Genomic DNA, 20,398 nt, shown 5'->3' on the forward strand with positions numbered 1-20,398 from the left:
TGTGTTCAGAATTAACAATTACATTCATAGTCATTACATGGGAGTCAGTGTACCATTGAAAGTGCCTCCTATTAACCCCACATACAGTTCAGATGTTCTAGTAGGCTTTTCTGTATTTGTATTTATTTATTTTTTTTGCTTACTTTACATCGCTTTACTTACTTAGTTACAGTTACTTGATTACAGTTACTTAGCTACCGTCTCGGGATGTGGCTGTGTTCAAAATGAAATAAAAGTTAAATAAAGTTGAAATGTTCCAGTAGGCATTTCCTTATGTTTCTTTGCGTACTTTCCTTTTATGAATTACATCTAGTGACTCATTTACATTTTCTTAGGTACACATGGAGTAACTCTGTTACAGTTACATAGTTAGAGTTTCAGTTACTTGGTTCCAGTTACTTTGCTGCAAACTGGGGCTGTGGTTGTGTTCAGAATCACACTCAAAACTCATTAAATGGGAGTCAGCACATTTCTGCCAGCATGTAAAGTGCCTCTGATTAATGCTAAATAAAGTTAAGATGTTCTAGTAGGCTTTTTTTTCTGACATTTCTTTGCTTAATTTACTTTGGATTAGTTACTTAGTTGCGGTTACTTATTTACCATCTTGGAATGTGGCTGTGTTCAAAAAAGTTAAATAAAGTTGACATTTTCTGGTAGGCGTTTCCTGAGAATACTTTGCTTACTTAGCTTTGCGTTTGTTACTTGGTTACAGTCACTTGCACACATTTACTTAGTTACTTTGTTACAGACTACAGTTAGTTACATTTGCTTGTTGGCATTAGCGTAGCAACAGTAGCTTAGCAATAGTAGCGTAATAGTAGAAAAAAGTAAATGCGTAGTAGTCCAGTAACCATAATTCTGCTCCAACCAACATAAACAATGAATAACCCCCAAAATGATGCTACACTCTTTTTTGCTCGTTTAACAAAAATGTGCATTCGCTGTTCTCGCCGCTATCCCGTGGTCTTAGAAAGCTTAGCCATCTATGATAACTAGGCTAATCTAAACAAGTTGGTTTTAAAAAAAAAATGTTTTGTAATGCTACTCATATCATAAATCTTGTTTTCCTGTTTCCATTGCTTGTTCGCATTAGTTGATTAGCAACATTAATTTAGCCACAGGTGATTAGCAAAAGTTCAATGAAGGATGAGCGATAAATACGGTTTTGTTTTGAGAAGTGCGTCGGAACACAAACCAACACCAGTGGTTACAGCAACATTGCAGCATTTTCCAGTATGTTTTTATTTCATTATTTCTACTCTTGTTATGTTGCGTGCGCTTTTGTCTCATTTGATATGTGGGCTTTGCAGCAAAAAAAAAAAAAACAAAAAAAAAGAAAGAAAGAGCATAAAAGGTTTGGCACTTCAAAGTCATTGTGATAGTTTTCTTGTTCTAGGCTTTTGGACACATTAAAAGGTGTCAAGATCACAGGATCACTTCTTGCTTCTGTACTCGTCTTCTCCACTGACTCAATAGCTGAAAAAGTTTTATGCCTTCCTAATTACTGGGAGTGGGGAGACGTTGGAAGAACAAAAATACACTTACATTGGCATAAAGGATAGCTACAGTTACAGTCATTCACGTGATACCATTTTATTCTCATAAGATTCCGACTTTTTTGTACTTTTTTTTCTGAAAAATACTTTGTCGTGGGATTACGATTTTATTTTTATGAAAATACACAACTTTGTTTTCGTTTTCTTTTTCTGTGTTTGTTTTCTGACTTTCTATTCTTGTAAAATAAACCTTTTCTGTACTTCCGACTTAATTCTTGTAACATTCTGATTTTCTCTCCATCTATGACTATTGTAGAATCACGACTTCTGAAATGCAAGACTTATGTATACAATCGAAAATATCACTTTATTCTCTTATATACAACTATTCTCGTAAAAAATGGACTTTTTGTCCAAAAATGTTTTTTTCTGTATTATCTTATTCTCGTAAGATTTTGGCTTTATTCTCGTAAGACTTGACCTTTTTCGCTATAATATTTGTTTTTTTCCCCCTCAACGATACGACTTCGTTCTTGTCAGATTTTCAGCCCTCTTGTTTTGTTTTGTTCACCGTCAAATATTCAACTTTATTCCTGAAAGATGTACCCTATACTCTCATATTTTTTTTGTCCTTTCTTTCCTGTTTTTGCCCCAAACGTATTCCTCAAATATTCAAATCAATTCTTTTGTCTCGTTTTCTCCTAAGATTACAGTGTTCCCTGGTTTATCGCGGGGGTTACGTTCCAAAAATAACCCGCGATTGGGGAAAGCCGCGAAGTAGGAAACCTTTTTACAATTACTATGCTGTGTTTTAAGGCTGTAAACCTCACCATTAACATTTTCTCACATTTCTCTCTTGTTTAAACACGCCTCAAAGTTCAAACCTTTGTAAGAAAAATAAGTACATTATTATTATTATTGTTATTATTATTGTATTTCACGCTCCCTCTGACCGTCCCTCTTCGTCCTGACGAACACTCCTTTCAATTTAGCAAGCCGAACGCATTCTGTGCTGTACAGGAGACATCGCACGGAGGAGATGGATTCAAATTGGTCTGTCGTACCGTAGCCAATCAGGACGCCGAATACAGTGCGGGTTTGTACGCTGTAAAAAAAAAAAACAGCATGGAAAATTGCACTGTAAAAAAATCCGAGAAGTCTTGAATCCGCGATAGTCGGACCACGAAGTAGCGAGGGTTCACTTTTTTGTCTTAAAAAAAATATTTTCACTCAAAACTGTTTTTTTTCTTCAATAAAATTACTTACTAGGTTTCAACTTTATTGTTGTAAGATCAAGAAATTTCTCATGAACAGTTTTTTGTTTTTCGTTGTTGTTAAAATTACTTTTCTTCTCAAAATATACCACTTTTTCCCCGCCGTAAGGTTACAACTTCGTTCTCGTAACACTAACAGTTTTTCAAAGCTATAGCACTTTTTTTTTTTTTCGAATTCACTAAAATGACTTTTTTCCAAAATATACAACTGTTGATTTGCTTTTCTGTTTGGCTTACCAGAAGCATGTGGAACGCGGGCAACAGTGGCGAGAGCGGTCAGGTGGCCGCCAGGATGGAGACCACACCGTCACCGGGCAGCGCCAGCATCTCCGTGTCGCAGCAGCAGGCGCCCAAGAAGTTTGCCCCGGTGGTGGCGCCCAAGCCCAAGTTCAACCCGTACAAGCACCCCACTGACCCGGGTCTACCGGACCCTGCGGGTAAATCCGATGTAACCTGGAAACTTGGGAAAAAAAATTTGCCTCTCTGACACCAGTTTCAGAGATTGCCAGGAAATTGGGTGGGCATGTCTTTCCTAACAGGATGCACAAAAAAGTCTCAAGGACCCATGCCTGAATTTGAACAGGACGCTGACCATTTTGGTCTGGTCTGGACCATTTTGGGGTGAATTCCAGAGCTTGAAAGTTCGAAAAAAAAATTGCCCCAAATGTCTGCTTCGCTGATCGACACAGAATTTGGTGGACATGTTAAAACAGGACGTGAAAAAGTCTCAAGGACCCATGCCTGAAATTCAACAGGAAGTCACTCATTTTGGGTAAAAGTTGGATGATGCGCTGTGAAAAAAAGAGGGCAATGAATACTCATTTCTACTCGTAGCTTGAATTGACTCATCGAGTACTCCACCTAGTCCACTTGGATAACACAGGAGCCTCTTCACCTGCTACGACATTGATGCTCATGCAAATGCTAGCACAATCGGGTTAGCGAGGCTAATGTGGGAAAACAGGGCTTAGTACAATATTAGTCCCAGATCCATAAAGGACGCCCCGGATGGTGATAAGCAATTACGAGCAGTCGCCGCTTAAAGCAGCCTATTAGGATTCCTTGTTGAGCGAGCAGCCTCTTGAAGCTAATTGCTCAATAAAGAGAGAGGAAGCGTCGCGATTAAGGAGCTCTTCCCACTGCTTCGTCTCTCAATTAGCGCTCGCAGCTTCAAAGCCCACTGACGTCAAAATGGACGCCGCAGCATGCAGATGGGGGGGGGGGGGGGCGGGGGGGGGGGCGGGGGGGGGGGGGGGAAGTCATAAACGCATGACGTCTTGTTCCAGTGCGCCTCGTTGGTGAGTGACAGCAACAAATGTAAACGTCACAAAAGTATTATTCAATTGAAAACGTAGAATTTGTTTTCATTACATTTTTTTAAACATAATGTTGCTGAGGTTTTGTTTGTTTTATGGATGTTACGAAAAAAATAAAAACAAATCTGGACAGTGATATGTTAAAAAGAAGTGCGAAAATGACAAATATCTAAAAAATAAATATATTTGGCGATACATAGTCATTCCTGAGTAGCCATGATGTGTGTTAAAAAAGTGCAAAAATAATAAATATAAAATAAAGCAATATAATAAAAGTAAAATATAATAAGAAATACAGTAAGCCATGTAAACTAAATACAACAAACTGAAAGTGAAAATGAAAACTCCCAATGTGTAAAAAAAAATGTATGGAATCTAGTAAATACATTTAATACATCTATAAAATTGGGGGGGGGGGAGTGAAAATACATATTCCAGAAAAGTGAAAATAAATGTTCTAACACAAAATTGGAAGATAACGTGCTTTTTCATATATAGGAAAAAAATGAATTCATCTGTTTCTGTATCGTATAATATAATACGAAGTAAGTGTTTAAGTGAAACTGAAAACGACACATTTTGACACAGCCAGTGTGGAGATGCATGCTTTTAGTTGGGCATCAAAAATTAGGCAGTGAGCCAATATACTGCATTCTATAATGATTAATTAACATAATCTAATTATTTAGGAACAACAACTACACAGATGTTTTATACATCAAAGCCTGTCGTAGCGATCCTCTGTGGCTGGGCAACATAGACAAGTGCTGAAAACCAGTTTTATTACTCCTTTTGGTATACATATTTTCAATATTTCCATAAAACAGTGCCTTTTATCCTGCGCATGGAGGAGCAGCTGATCTACATGGCATCAATCTGTAACGACATGTTAAAGCCTCAAATCTGTTGTAAGTCATCTTGAGTCGTTGTCTGGCTCTCGCTTCCCTTCCCGCTGGGAATCGGCACAACTTCTCCCGAAAAAAAAAGATTTGGAGGCGGCGGACCCCGCTAATGGCCTCAGTGAAGCCCCCTCCCTCCCTTTAGAAGCGGTCCAATGTGAGACAAAGGCGGCAGCGAGGCGCGGTGCCAAATTGACTTCTTGAATTCTTAATTTCTATGCTAATCCTCATTTTTACATCAGGCGATTGATTAAAAAAAAAAAAAAAAAATACATAAATAGGAGGGATTAATGCACTCATAAAGACGTCTTATCTTTTTGACAAGCGTCTGCAGACGCTTACACGTGCTGTCACTTTTCATAGTCGTGTCTGTGTGCGAACATTAAACCATAGAAACATACATTTACTCATATAGTGGCGTAGATTTACTCAACTGCATAGAGAATGTGTGACACGCACACAAGAAAGCCTGAAAAAGAAGCACAGTGCTACAAAGATGCCCCCAAAAGGAGGATGGAGTGAATGTGCGATAAGGTGACTGCAGAAAAGCCTGAAGAAGAAGAAGCTCAGAGTGACACGAAGAAGAAGACTAAGTCAAAGCTGTGGCAGCGATGCGCTCAACAACACAAAAGCTGAACAAGAAGCACACGCATTAAATGCCTGCATGGAAAAATAATCACCGCAAAATCACACAATATGAATATGAATAATCCGTGGTATAAACACAATAAAAAAAAAATTGTGATGTAGTGAAGCTGCAAAAATTGAACCGTGATATAGCGAGGGACAACTGTATATTGATATTTGAATGTGTGGGTCATTGGGTTAACTCTGTTGCTTAAGAAAAATATGTTGGGATATAGCGCATTATCGGGATGTCAAATTAGAATTTTGCGTAAAATCAGCACCGTCTCGTTTCTTTGTCACCCCTCGCATGGCGACTGTGTTGCAGGAAGTGGCAACACTCCCTCTATAGGTGCCCCTTAAAAAAAATAGTGTGTCAAAAGGGTTTAAACCTGCCAATCCTCTGGGATTTAAAAAAAACAAACAAACGAACAAACAAACAAAAACAGGAAAAGAAGAGCAAATATATTTTTATTTTAAAGCCCATAAGACAGACAAAATGTTCCAGGCTGTGACAATCAGCAGCCACTTGTTTCTTTAAAAAGAAAAAAAAAGAGAAAAAAAATCATTTTTGGAGTGCACGTAATCATACTTAAGGGATCTGTTTTATTCCTGAGTTGCAAAAGCCCAAAAAAAAAAAGAAAAAAAAGAAAGAAAAGCTAAGTGAGGAGGAGAGCTCTTAATTAGCGAGATACGTACAGAAGAAGAAGAGTGATTTATGACATTTCAGTCCTTTCAGAAGTAGACAAGGCAGGAGGATTTTGGGGGTTCTTTGGGAGATGTGAAAAAGCAAGAAAACCCTGAAAAAAAAAGAGAATTCCCTCCGGCTGAGAAATTGAGATGGGGAACAATGGGCGGTTTATTTTATTGTAGCAGGTAAAAAAAAAAAAAAAAAAGAAAAACGAAACAAACGCTGGCAGCAAAGGTGAACGCTTTTCAAAGCGCAGCCAGACTCCTTATCGGAATATATGAGACAGGTTGAAACAAATGACGGCTGTGAAATGTGCGCTATGCGTGTCGGTTGTGTGCGTGCGCGCGCGCGTATGTGTGAGGGAAAGCGCGTGTGTGTGTGTGTGTGTGTGTGTGTGGAGAGTGACTCTTGTCACAACATGAAACAGACCGCCGTCATGCTGGGAAGGTGCAGTGAAATTAGACATTTCAACTGTTGGTGAAATGTTTACCAAATGAAAGGCTTTAATGGGGAGTTATTAGAACTTGCAGTTTCATCACAGTTCGCCGCCGTGCTTCGGCCGCAATTAGGAAGTCCGAAATGTTTTGCAATGTAGCGTCACCCGTCTGTGTGGTATACTCAATTCAAATTTGCTTGGTTGTTGGAGGACCCCTGGAAATGGCCAAAATGAAACCAAAACGGCAAACTTCCTATTTTATTCGGGCATGGCTTTTTAAGACTTTTTTTTTCCGTGGGTCTACTCATGGTAGATATTCCAACTAAATTTTATGTTGCTAAGTGAAACGGGCTTCAGGGGCTGTGAAAAATGAGTGACCCCTGAAAAGCAGCCAAAAACGGCAGCTTTAAATCAGAATGGCAAATTTGCTGCGTTTTTTTTCCCGGCAATCGCTTGTTGAGACATTTTTGTGAAGCTACACATTAAAGACATACCTACCCAATTTCCTTTCGTTAAGTTAAATGCTAACTTTTCAAAATTTGTGGCAATAGTTTCCTATTATTTTGTGACCCCTGGAAATGAGCCTTAAATGACTGCGTCAAACCAAAATGGCAAACTTCCTGTAATTTTTGTGCATAGCTTTTTGAGACTTTTTTTTTTTGTACGGCTACTATAAAACGACATGCCTACCAATTTTCATGTGAAGTGAAACTGGCTTCGGGGGGGGGGCTAACTTTGCAAAGTTGTTCAGTTATTACAAATTTCCTTCCGGTAGACTCTGACATGTGCTCGCTCAACAATGTGAAGTTCCGAGGACGCCTTAATCCTCCTCTTTGTATAGTTTCAAACTGTACTTTTCACGTACGGTGAACCGGTTGGCATCAGACAGCATCTCTGGGCATAAAAAGTGCAGCAACAAGGCGAGGAAATATCAAGAGCTTGCACTAACACACACACGCACACAAAAAGTATGTCTTGATGTGTTAGCCGTCGGGCGAGAACGAGCGGTCTCCACGGGGGCGCCGAGACCGCTCGCCGGTTGACTTCCCGTCAGTCCTCCCGACGAGGCGCGCCGGGGACCTCAACCAAACAGTCCCTTGTCAACTTCGCCTCGGAGCAAGAAGGAAAAGCGCGTATGCAAACGCTTAACGACACTAAGCGAATCCACAATTAGTAAGTTTACTGGCAATTTGAACAAGTTTTATCGGAAAAAGAGCATGTCAGACGTTTTTTTATTTTTTTATTTTTTTTTTTAACTTTTTTTAATTGCAGCGTTTTTATCAACTGCTGATCAGCGCTGCGACATCATGAGATGGCACGGCCACTTCCTGTCAACAAATCCGTTTAGCTTGGGGAATTAGGGGTTGCGCTAATTGTTTTGAAAAAGATGACCTTGTGACGGCTCATATTCTTTGTCACATGCACGTTTGTGAACAATAATCTGTTTTGGGATTTGTGAAAGGGGTTTTTGGTAAACAAATGTTTGCCTATTTTTGAGAAAAAGTCATAAAAGTCACAATGTAACAAAAATATAAAATATTTTTAAAGAAAAAAGTCACGAGAATGACGTCCTTTTTTTTAAATCATAATCTTTACAAGAACAATGACGTGTTTTGTCAGGATAAAAAAAAAATGTCATCTTACGAGAATATTGTCATATTTTATTCAAGAAAATAAGTTATTCTCTTTCCCAACAAACTATTTATTTTGTCTGGACGAAAGGTTGTTATAATCTTTTAGACATAAGATTGTGACGATAAAAAAGAGAAAATGTTATAATATTACAAGAACAGTGTTTTTTTGTTTTGTTTGTTTTTTCCCCCCCAGGAAATAAATAAATGAGAAAACGGGAATAAAGTCACATTTTTTGCAAAATAGTCGTAATATTTCCAAGGACAAGATTTTGTCATGGTAAACAGTTGAGATTGCAGTCATATTTTTTCCAAATAGTCATATTTACAAGAACAAAGATGTACTGTATTTTGTCAGGATGAAGAGGTGTCTGAGGAGAAAAAAAATGTTTTTAAGGGGATAAAAAGTCATATGACAAAGTAATATTTTTTTCAAGAAAAAAAAATAGATCTCGTCTTTACAAGAACAAAGATGTATTTTGTCCCAGATAAAAAGTCTTTATGTTACCAGAAAGTTGTATTTTTCCGAGAAAAAAGTTATCTTTACAAGACCAAAGATATAGTTTGTCAATATAAAAAAAGTCCCCACATTTAGAGAATAAAATTGTATTTTTTCCCCAGATAAAGTCGCAATTTTAATAAGACCAAGGATGCAATTTGTTCGGATAAAATGCTTTAATCTTACGAGAACAATCAAGAAAAAAAGTCATCTTTACAAGACCAAAGACGTATGTTGTCAGGATAAAAATTCATAATATGACGAAAGAAAAATCGTTTATGTACGAAAATGAACAAACACCAAACTCAGTAACGAAGTAGCTCACGAACAAAACAAGTCACGAACAAACTAAGTAACAAACGAAATGGTTTCCGAAAAAAAGCAGGTACCTAAAAAAGTACGGTAACTATAAATGCTGCTTTAGCCACTAACTGCAAACCAAATGGTAACAATGCAGCAAATGAATGGCAAAGTTCCGAAAGACAAACGATCATGTCAGTGTCACGTGCTTCTTATGTAAAAGAACAAGGAGACTGCTGGTGCGATGCTCTGAATTCCCGCGACGTCGTTAGCGCACAAGACGTCAGGACGTGTGTCCAATTAGAACCGCGCCAAATGATCTGTCTGCTAAATTAATTTGCCAGTCTGCCTCGGATAACATCAATTAAGATGTAATGAAGTTTGTCCAAATCTCTGAATTGGCAGCAGTTCCTGTTCATGTCCGCCACATGCGCGATGATCCCGACGTCTTAAGTCGTGGTTTAATTTGCCCACCGAACTCCTTATCCCGTCTGAAACGTGGCCTCGCTGCAATCCTTTTGGATTAGCGCCGATTTAAGGAGCGCAAATTTGGCTCGTTTCCCTCGTCCCACCGAAACACATTTTATATTCCTAATCTTAAAAAAATACAAATAAATCAATCAATCAACAACCTTACATCCAGATGATCACTCTTCTTTTTCGTTAGGCAAATTGCTGCAATTACGCGCGTCAATCCGCTAACGCTTCCAATCACTTGAAGAACATATGAGACTACAGACTTACTGTATGACCTTATTTTTTTCTTTTATCTTTTTATTTCTATTCTGCAAGGTGGTGGTTATCGTGAAATAGTGGCAAGAGGAGACATCAAAATACTTACATGACGCTTATATTTAGGGCTGCAGCTGTTTTGTAATCATTCATTCTACCAATTATTCCATGGATTGATCAAATAATCGGATCAAAAAATGATTTTGCATTGCCATATCAATCTTTATCCAGTTACAGTTTGTTGTTTTGGACTCACAGTGGTCTCATAATGTTGTTAACCGACTGATCTGAAGCTTGACATCAGCTGATAAGCCACAACGGGTTAGTGGCGTGTCGCGTGTCTGCTCTTTTGACACCCATCACAATTTTAGCCTTGTATTTTTTTGGGGGGAGGCCTCCAAATGCGACTCAATCGGAGTCTTTGTCTCCCTGTGTGCGCTGCGTAAAATCCCAATCACAATGACGCAGTACTCAAGTGGTGCAGCATTTTTGGCGGGGCATTATTTGCTTCAGTAAGTAATTGACCTTTAATGGGGAACATGGGGGATCATGCGGACGTTGAATGTTTTTGCTGGAAGATTTTAATCAATAATGTCCGCATTTTTTCAATGCATAAGGACGCGTTCCACTTTATTTACTCATTTGTCAGAATTGTTTTTCCATTGAATCTCATTGTTGGCGTAACGGCGGCGGAGGGACAAATAAACAGCTTGACGCAAACACACTTGACTTTTTTTTGTTTTTTTGTTTGTTTGTCTTTCTGCCAAACTGCACATGGCACGCTCAAGGAGGGGAAAAAATAAACATCAGCTGCTTCCTCTCAGCACTCACTTTTTTAATACCCATGACTCAAAAAAAAAAAAAAAAAAAAAAAAAGCGCTCGTAAATTTTTTGCCCACGAAACAAAGCAATACACTCAACCGAGTGATAGCTCTTAACTTGAAAAATTCGTAAGTTGGGGCACTCGTAAGTCAAAGTATCACTGTACTTTTCCCCCAAACATTGTTTGCTAAAATATTCGGTCGAGTAATACATTTTCATTGGCACAGTTATTCCTTTGAAAGTCGCTAAAAGAAAGTCTAACCATGCAATTGTCTGTTTTCTTTTATTTTCCTTTCCTAGCCGATTACCCTCCTCCGCCGCTGCCCGCCGCCGATCCCATCCGCCTGCCGTCGTCGTCAGCCGCTTCCTTCCCGCCGCCTCCGCCCGCCAACTCATACGACTATCAGGTGAGAGCATCGCTTGCCAGTTTTTCTTCTTTTTTTTTTTTTTTTTTTTCTCTCCTGTCCGAAGTGTCGGCGAGGAGTAGCGGAGCGCCGCAAGCGTGCCGCGATCCTGAGTTCAGGTCCGGCCGAGTGTGCGGCCATTTCGTCCGCGCTGACTCGCAGCCAAGTGCCGATACATTGCAGCTCGGCTCCACGCCCGCAGCCATGAGAATGAACTCCAGGACCCCCCCACCCCACACACGCGCACACACACACACACACACACACAGACAGACACATGCGGGCAAACAAACTTTCTCAGTTGTTAAGATTGAAGGCTGACACCTGTTGGTGAAACCTGGTCATGCCTGCCTTGCTGGGGAATCTTGTTGACAAACAATGAGAGCACAAAAATTGCCAAAACGAAAGATGACAATATCTTTTGGGACCTGAGAGTAAACAAGGAATAAAAAGAGTGCAAAAAGGAATAACAAAAGATGGCAGCAACATCTGTTGGCGACAGTAGGGATAAACAACGCAAAAAGAGAGCGCAAAAAGCAATAACAAGAAGATGAAAAATAACACCAGACTGAACCTTGAGACAAACAAGGAGAAAAGAGAGCGCAAAAAGCAAGCACAAAAGACAACAACGACTACGGTTTGGCAACCCATGGACTTGAAAGGAGAAAAGAGAATCCAAAAATGAATAACAAAAGACAACAACAACTATTGGAACCCGGGGATGAAACGGGACAAACAAAAACACAATAACAAAAGACCACAGCAAGACAAGATAAAAAAGGCACAAAAAAACGTACAATTCAAGATTCACACGGAGAAAAGAGAATAAAAAGCAATAGAAGAAGATGACGACAACACCTGATGGAACCTGTTTGGTGATAAAAAAAAAAAAAAAGAGAAGAGCACAAAAAGAAACCACAAAAGACAACACTAATGATAAACAAGGAGAACCGAGAAAGCACAAAGTAATAAGATAGGCCACAACAAGAACATCACCTTTTGGAACCGGCTAATAAACAAGGAGAAAACGGAGCACAAAAAGCAATAACAAACGACAGAAAACTGGTGTGGGAACCTTGAAATAAGCAAGGGGAAAAGAGAGCACAAAAGACAGCAACAACAGCAGTTGCGTCTTCTGAGGTGTTACTGAGAAAAGAGTGCAAAAAGCAATAACAATAGACAACAACAACTGTTGGACCCTGATTGGGAAACCAGGAGAAAAGAACACAAAAACCAATAACAAAAGACGAGAACACCTATTGAGGAACCTGGGGATAAACAAGGATAAAAAGAGCACAAAAAGCAAAACAATAAAAAAATGACCGCAACACCTGTTGGGGAACTTAAGGATAAACAAGGTGAAAAGAGAGCTCAAAAAGCAAAACAAAAAGACGACAACTGTTGAAGCATGCTGATGAACCTGGTGATAAACAAAGACAAAAGAGTGCAAAAACAAAAACAAAAAATGACCGCAACACCTGTTGTGGAACTTGGAAGTAAAAAAAGAGCACAAAAAGCAAAACCAAAAGACAACAACTTGTGAAGTCTGGTGATATATCCGATGATATATAGATATTAAAGAGCGCCAAAAGCAATAACTAAAGACAACTAGACATTTTTTTGGAGCCTGGCTGAGGCAACTGAGGATAATGTGAAAAGAATGCAAAAAAAGCAACAGAAAAGATAACACCGATTGCAACCTGGTTGGGGAACCTGGTCATAAATGAGGTGAAAAGTACACAAAAAGCAATGACAAAAGAAACCTTTTGGAACTTGGTTAGGGAACCTGCTGTCGAGAAAAGAGCAATAAAACATGACCAACACCTGTTGCTAAAACCTGGTGATAAACAAGGACAGAAACTAGCACAAAAAGCAAGAACAAAAGATGCCCAAAACATTAATTTCAACCTTGTTGTGATAAAGGGGAATAAAAAGAGCACAAAAAAAAACCAGTAGCTGCAGACGCAAACAAAGAGCCATGCTTGAGATTCCGTTGTGATGAGTAACGACGATTGCAAAATAATCCACAATAATCATTTGATAATTGGATGCGTTGCCTCACAAAGCTTGACTTGTGGCCAGTGTTACACAATGAATCTCCTGTGGAGTTGCGTAAGCTTCCATCGTTTATTTTATTTTAGTACATCCAGACATCTGCGACAACGCTTTCATGTCATAGTTGCCTAAGTCGTATTTGAACTTGTCCGGAAAACAAAGGAAACCTTAAACTTTTAGCAGACAGTTTTTTTTTTTGGGTGAATTGGTAACAGTGAGTTAGTGAGTTATGTAATTATGCTATTACTATTTTGTAATAGAAAAAAAAAAAAGGAGTTGGAAAAATGCTGACAAGATGACCTGCTGATAGCTTAACTTGTTTCTCCGACTTTTCCATTCTTCATTTGTAGAGCTATAGTGATGTGTCGTAACAATTTGTTTGGTTTCGCAGGTTTAACCTATCCTGCATTATTACCTGAAAAACTGTTGTCGTGAGTTGAGGAGTTAGGTTACTTGAGTCATTTTTTTTGTCTATATCAGTTCATAGTAGCTAGCCAAAACCTAGAAATACTTGCGTATTAAGAAATGCGCTTTACCAATTTGACTTATTATTATTATTGCTGAATGAACACTAAATAAATATTTCCTCAGAAGTCGTCATCTCGGCTGCATTACGACGCATTTAAGGACAAAATCAATCATCGATCTTTGGGATGTTTTGCTTTTTCCTGGCTTGTTAGCGTCTCTTCCTGCCTCTGCTATGCAGACCTGCCGTTAGCGCTGTGCTTTGTTTGCCGCCGCTTGGATTTTGGTACCGTGGTGCCTGTCATTTTTGGTGACAGGTAATCTAAACCCATAAAATCTAAACAAGAAGCAGTTAGTGAGCCAGACAACTCCCCAAAAATGCCTGCTGGGAACATTGCAGGGAGGTTGAAGCATAATGCTAAAAATATACAAATTAGAAAAATAATCAACCTATCGCTGTCATTCCATGAAGGGAAAATTCTGGGGGTCTTTAGTAGGAAAATAAATGACTTTTGCTGATGTAATGTCAGACTTTTTCTTGGCTTGTGCATTGTTGACTTTTGTATTGCAAATTTCCGTCTTCAGGCCAATTTAATGCACAACGATTAGGCGATATCGTTTGCCAGGTTAGTTACAATGGAAGCGTTCCCCGCCCCACAATGCAACAATCATCCTGGACCGGCAAGCAGGAAGTACCCTGTGAGCTAGCATCATTCAGACAAAGGCAAAAAAACAAAACAAGTTTGAATTAGTTTACTACTTTTGCCATTTCAGTCAGTTACAACCGAAACTTTTGCCGACATCAGAATGCGAATAGCAGACTCCATCTGGCTAATTTGAATTTGCCTGCGAGCTAACACACTGTACAAACAAAACTCTCGTTTCAGTTACTGTTGAACCGTGCCTCATGCCTCTGAATGCAAATCGTTAGCCTAATAGCATAATTGGACAATTACAAAAAGAAAACACAATTTCTAGCCAGCAAGCTGCTTATTATTGTCCTGTTTGCCTAACTTTAACATATTACATCAAACAAACAAAAATACTCATATGTGATTGAATTATTATTTTTTTTATAACTTTTGTTAGATTCATTAGTTTTCTCTTGTCACCCTTTTTTTTTTTTTTATCTTTCATGGTCTCCTAGCTAACAGACGAGTTCAACCGTAGGAGAATTATTATTATTATTATTTTTTTTATCATTTATGACTTTTGACACTGGAAAACTAATAGAAAAATGAATGCTTTCGCGTTTTGTTGACGTACCTATGATGTTGCGTGTCGCAGACGAGAGGACCTGAGAAGACTTTGGAGGAGCGACGCTCCAGCTTGGACGCCGAGATCGACTCTCTCACCAGCATCCTGGCCGACTTGGAGAGCAGTTCGCCCTACAAGCCGCGAAACACGCAGGTAACTCTACCGCTTTATTTTTGGGGTTTCCTGACACTCTTAGAGCTGTATTTTATTTTCTTCAGAAAATGTGGTTCAAGTTAGGAAATTAAACAACCAAGGAAATCATTTGGGATCTCCCTATTTCCTAAAATGTATCTGTGAGCAACCGGTTCATAATTTCGACAGATTGTGATGTCAAAGTGTGGTCTATTTATTTACATAATACTGTCCCAACACTGAATGCTCTTAAACAACATAGCCAATTTTAATTTCAACCTAAAATAATTATACAAACAATGTCAAATACAAAATAACTAACAGAATGCAGAATGGGGGGATGTGTCCGCTGCATGCCCCGCATGCACGAATCCGCTGCACTAATTGACAAAGTGTAGGAAGTGCCGCCCTCATCAGTGAAAATGCTTTTATCGTCTTTACAGGCGCTCGTATATTTTTTGGACGCTCTGCCGCGCTTCAGCAAATTAGAAGCCACTCGCCTCGTCGCAGCGCCCTAGCGCGGCCCCAAGTTGTCATGGTAACGAAAGCCGGACTCGTTGGGGCGAGGTCAGCAGGGAGCTCATTTGCATGACGCAGGACCACCCCATGAAAACAGGCTAATTTCAGCGAATCTTAGGCTATAAAGTTGTGTCGCAAAACATGTGACAGACTTTTTATTTAGACAAATGGGAACTGTTTTAAATTGTGAGAGAAATGCATAATATGCCTGTCTCCTTTAAAACAACTGAAGCCCGAACGCGGCCCCGTTTTGTTTGGCAATAGTGACTAAATGTGCCTTGACCTACATAAATGAGTTGATTTTTAAGGATATTAAAAGAAAGTCAAAGCCTTGGGCACTAAACTAAATAGTTTCAATCAATGTAGGACAGACACGTGAGTTATATGTATAAAAAAAAAAAAAAAAAAAAGGTCGTAGATAACGTAGCCTATGGAGCATTTAGTGTTGCTGTGTTGCAGGAGGCATATTTAGAGTACATACTGTACATACATGCATGCATGCAAAGTGACAACAAGGTGAACCTTGGCGGACATAAATCATTTGACTGGCTGTTCATTTAACTTCAGTTGAACCCTGTGGCCTCATACAGTGTATACTGTGTGTGCGTGTGTACGTGCGTCTAAATGAAAGTACATGATTTGTCGCAACGTTTCAGGAATAAAGACTTCTCTGCATTTGTGCATTATTGATATTATTTTTCATTATTTCCATTTTAAATCATAAGAGAAATAAATATAGCAAAATGCAGAGAAATGTTTTTTTTTTTTACACAAAAAGTACACAATAACATGCCCAATTGTATTGTAAGTAAATTTATTTTTTTAAAAAAGAACGTGCCATAATTAAAAATAAAATAAATAGATTAATAATTTATACATTTTATTATTTTTAAATTCAGATAACAAAATAACTATCCAAATAGCACGTCATTATTTTATTATAAATGCAAGTTACATTTAAACAAAATACAATTTGAAAAAAATGCTAATTTAACAAAATGTTTAGAAATTAAAATAACTTGTATAGAATAAAATTTACTTTGTCAAATACTATTTTATTTACTAATTATTTTTAAAAAAAATAATTAAGCCTGAGTTCAGTTATTTTATTATTGGAAATTAAGTAAATATAAAATAAAAACTAAAATTATAATTCTTTTTTTAAGTGCAAAAATAACATTGTAAAAGAAACTTATTGGAAATTAAATGAAAAAAAAACCCTAAAATGACTAAAAAAAAACAAAACAGTAATACAGTAAAATATTTTTGTAAAAACAATTTAAAATTAAACACATTTTCATTTTAGAATTATAGGAAATTAAATATTGTCCAATGAAAATGAATATTTATTTTAATAGAATACAAATGTTTCTTTTTTTTATGATTTGAACTTTATTTAGACATCGCTACTTATGCCCACTTCAACCTCTGAAAATATGTTTGGGAGACCCTTTTTCTGATTTCGGCTTGTTGGTGATGTCTGTATCGGAACTGGATGTAAGTTGGGGCCAGGGAAATAATTGGATCCAACACTGCTGGCATGATTCGGCTTGTCGTGTTGGTTGCGAAATGCCGCATATGTCTTTGGTGACCATCTTTTGTGTGTCGTCCACAAGATTTTGTGTGTACGCGTGGTCAGAGCTGTGTGTAAATTTAAGCACATCGCCACGCACAAGTCCAAGTTGATAAATCCCGTACTTTGCGTGGGGGAAACTTTTCAAAATAAACAGATTTATTATATTTTGTTATTGGAAATATATATATATAAAAAAAACCTGAAATGCATACAAATGTTTCAAGAATAATTATGGAATAAATATCATTGAAAACATCTTCATTTATTTTATTATTAGTAAAGAAATGAATCAAAACATATAAGTACATTTCAAAAGTACATATTGTAGTAATATGTGTCACTGTGGTAAAGTGCTTGAAAAGCGCTTCAATTTGACCGCTTAAAAAGTGTAAGGACCCAAAGCTTTAGACTATGCATGGTGGACCTTGACAAGCGTGTGTGCGCAGGATAGCCTCCTCCTTTTTTTTTTTTTTTTTTCCTTATGTACAGGTCGTCTTTTTTTGTTTTGTAAATAAAATATAGTATAAGTGCATAGCTTAGTCGGGACAAAACATGTGCTATACCATATTAGCCAAGGGGACCTAAAAGCTTTTGTCAATACTGTAAAAAAAAAAAATTGATGGGACCTGTCCAGGACCTAGCGTGTATTTGCGTCCGTGCTAACTAATGTATGGCCGTACTGCTGCTTTTTACCTGACACGGTAAGAAAAGAAAAAATGTATATAGTTTTTCTATTTCTAGCTGTGCAAGCACCACTGCAAACATGCCAAAACGTGTTTTAATCATGAAATGTTTTAGATGTGTGTGTTTTAAATGTGCGTGGGGATTTACATTTCAATGTTTTTTAAGTTATGTGCAGTGCGATAGAGAGACAAATAATTTTTTTTTTTGATATAGTTCTATATTTTCTTGTGATTTGGCAGCGTGTCCGCTACATGCACCACAGGCACGGCTCTGCTACATAAATTGACGAGTGTATTAGGTGTCATTTCTGAAGTGCTGCCTCCACCAGTGAAAATGCTTTCATTAATTTTAAGTGTGGTCACTTTTGGAAAAAAAAAAAAAAGTATATATTTTGTGGGACTGGGCTGTTTCCTACGGAGCCCCAGACATGACATGAGGGGGAATAAAACAATTTTGTGCACACGAACTCCTACATTGTGCGCATGAACAACTACTTTGTGTGCACAAACTACTATAATAAACTATTTCACGCGCATGAAGTACTACATCGCGCGCACCACTTTGTGCGCACAAAATAGTTATTCTATACGTTCGAAGTAGTTACAGGGGGTGCACGAAGTCCATACTGGAGAGGAGGGTAAGGAAATCGAGCGCACCCTCTTTCGAAGCTGAAAGTCGAGGCAGAGTTGCAGTTCCGACAAACACACAAAGAGTAGTCTACTAGTCGCTGTAACAAAGTAGCAAACATAGACCCAATCAAATAAGATATTGACGAGAACATGTTAAGAAACTAAACTTAGCCTGAAGCCATTGCTACTACTTCACGCGCACAAACAATTACTTCGTGCGCACGCTGTAACTATTTTGTGCGCACAAATTAGTAACCCGAGTGTTTGTGCGCACGAACTAGTATTTTTATTTTTTTTAACGTCATGTCTGGGGGCGACGTAGATTCAGCCCCTTTTTTCTACTCAAAAGCTGTGCTGATCTCAAATCCAAATCCACGCGACGCCGCCGTCTACATCTGATCCGTTTGTCATTACAGTGGTTTACAAACCTGAATTTCACAGACAAGCTAGACCAAAATATTCTTCGGTGGCAGTAAACGGTTGGATTCCAGTTGACGAATATAAAGGTAAACTGGAACTCTGCTTTGAAAACGACCGGTCGTGAATGAGTTCATTGCGCCATTCCCCCCCACTTTACTTGGGCGGCAGCGTATCCGAAGCTTGTTGAAGTTTTGCCCTGCGACACGAAGCATAAAATGGACCAATCGACGGCCCGTAACGTGGAAAAACTTCGAAGTTCGAGGTAGCACCCGTATAATCAGAAGTATGTCCAAAAAACACACAAGGAATGAACATATAGACGCGCGCACACAATGTTTCTGATTGTAGCTGATGAACTGGGGTCGAGCGTTCGGGCCTTTCAAGCGGCTTTTTCCTTCCACGCCGTTATTCTCCCGCTCTGCCGTAACCGAATCAGAGTAACGAGCGACGGCCCGATGATTTACGGGCAATTACGAAGCAGGCTGCTGAAAATCAATAGGTCGCCACCCCGCACGCACGCTCCGGTGGGAACGATCTCTCCCCGAGCGATAAAAGCTGGGAAAAGGAGGGAAAAGGCCCCTTGATGTAGCCACCGAGCTGGACAGTGGCTGGATTAGGGTTTCAAGCCTGGGTCAAGGTTTCAAGTTAGGATTCGTGTGTGTAAGGTTTCAGGTTAGAGTATCGCTCCAACTTAACAGTGGTTTTTGCCAGGGGACGAGGTTTAGGAGCCCTCACGACTGGCCCCACTGAGGCGAACAAATGATTCAATAAACGTAAAGCCTTTTTTATTTCTGTTTGATTGAATTGACCTGTTTTGTCTGCACAGCTGATTGCGGACAAACTTGTTGTTCACACTCAAAATATTTTGCAAATATCATATCTCGAGTCATGCTGTACCTCCTCAAAAAGTGGTGCGACCAAATCGACTGAAAAAGTTGGTCGCACCAGTGCAAAGGTTTGTGTAGAGCCCTGTTAGGGTTTCTAGTTAAGGTACCAAGCACGGGTAAGTGTTTCAAATTAGCGTTCTAAGACAGGTTTCTGATTTCGGGTCAGTGTTAGGGTTTCAAATTATGGTTTAGGAATTTGAAACACTAACCCGAAAACTTTCTTTTCTTTTTGCCCTCAATTATCCTCTCTGTGGGTGACGTTTACTTGTTTTGACTTTTCCATGACGGCCTCCCTTAGCGGTTTGTGTAGTGCTGTGACGAACGAGCTAGTGTATCATGCGATGCGATGATATCTACCTACTCTTCCTTTTACTGTACACGAGGACAAACCCAACAGCACGGCTTTTTTTTTTTTAATTTTTTTTTTTCCATTCCCTCTAAATGTTTCCCTCCGAGAGTTGCGCTGCTCGCTTGTCCGAGCTCATCATCTCTGTTTTGGTGAGTTAACAAGGAGGCGAGCACCAGTGTCAAAATAGAGTACTCGTCAACCGCCTGCGTTAGCACCGCCGATACGCTACACTACACCACACCACCCTACATTGACCTCCTGCTTGCATCCTCGCTGACCGCTGGTGATTTTTTTTTTCTCG

At 38.9% G+C, this 20,398-nt stretch overlaps 1 protein-coding gene across 5 annotated transcripts in view; it reads left to right on the top strand.

The window, feature by feature from the left end:
• Positions 1-20,398, top strand: part of lpp (LIM domain containing preferred translocation partner in lipoma) — a 133,866-nt gene that overhangs the window by 47,355 nt on the left and 66,113 nt on the right. For all 5 annotated transcript variants that reach the window (XM_061780189.1, XM_061780185.1, XM_061780187.1 and 2 more), the window contains 3 exons: positions 3,011-3,207; positions 11,021-11,127; positions 14,932-15,054. In XM_061780189.1, the coding sequence (XP_061636173.1) occupies positions 3,015-3,207; positions 11,021-11,127; positions 14,932-15,054 (423 nt within the window). In that variant the 5' untranslated portion in view covers positions 3,011-3,014. The remainder of the gene's footprint in view (positions 1-3,010; positions 3,208-11,020; positions 11,128-14,931; positions 15,055-20,398) is intronic.

Source organism: Phyllopteryx taeniolatus, chromosome 7, assembly GCF_024500385.1.
Source record: "Phyllopteryx taeniolatus isolate TA_2022b chromosome 7, UOR_Ptae_1.2, whole genome shotgun sequence".
NCBI classification, from domain to species: Eukaryota; Metazoa; Chordata; class Actinopteri; order Syngnathiformes; family Syngnathidae; genus Phyllopteryx; species Phyllopteryx taeniolatus.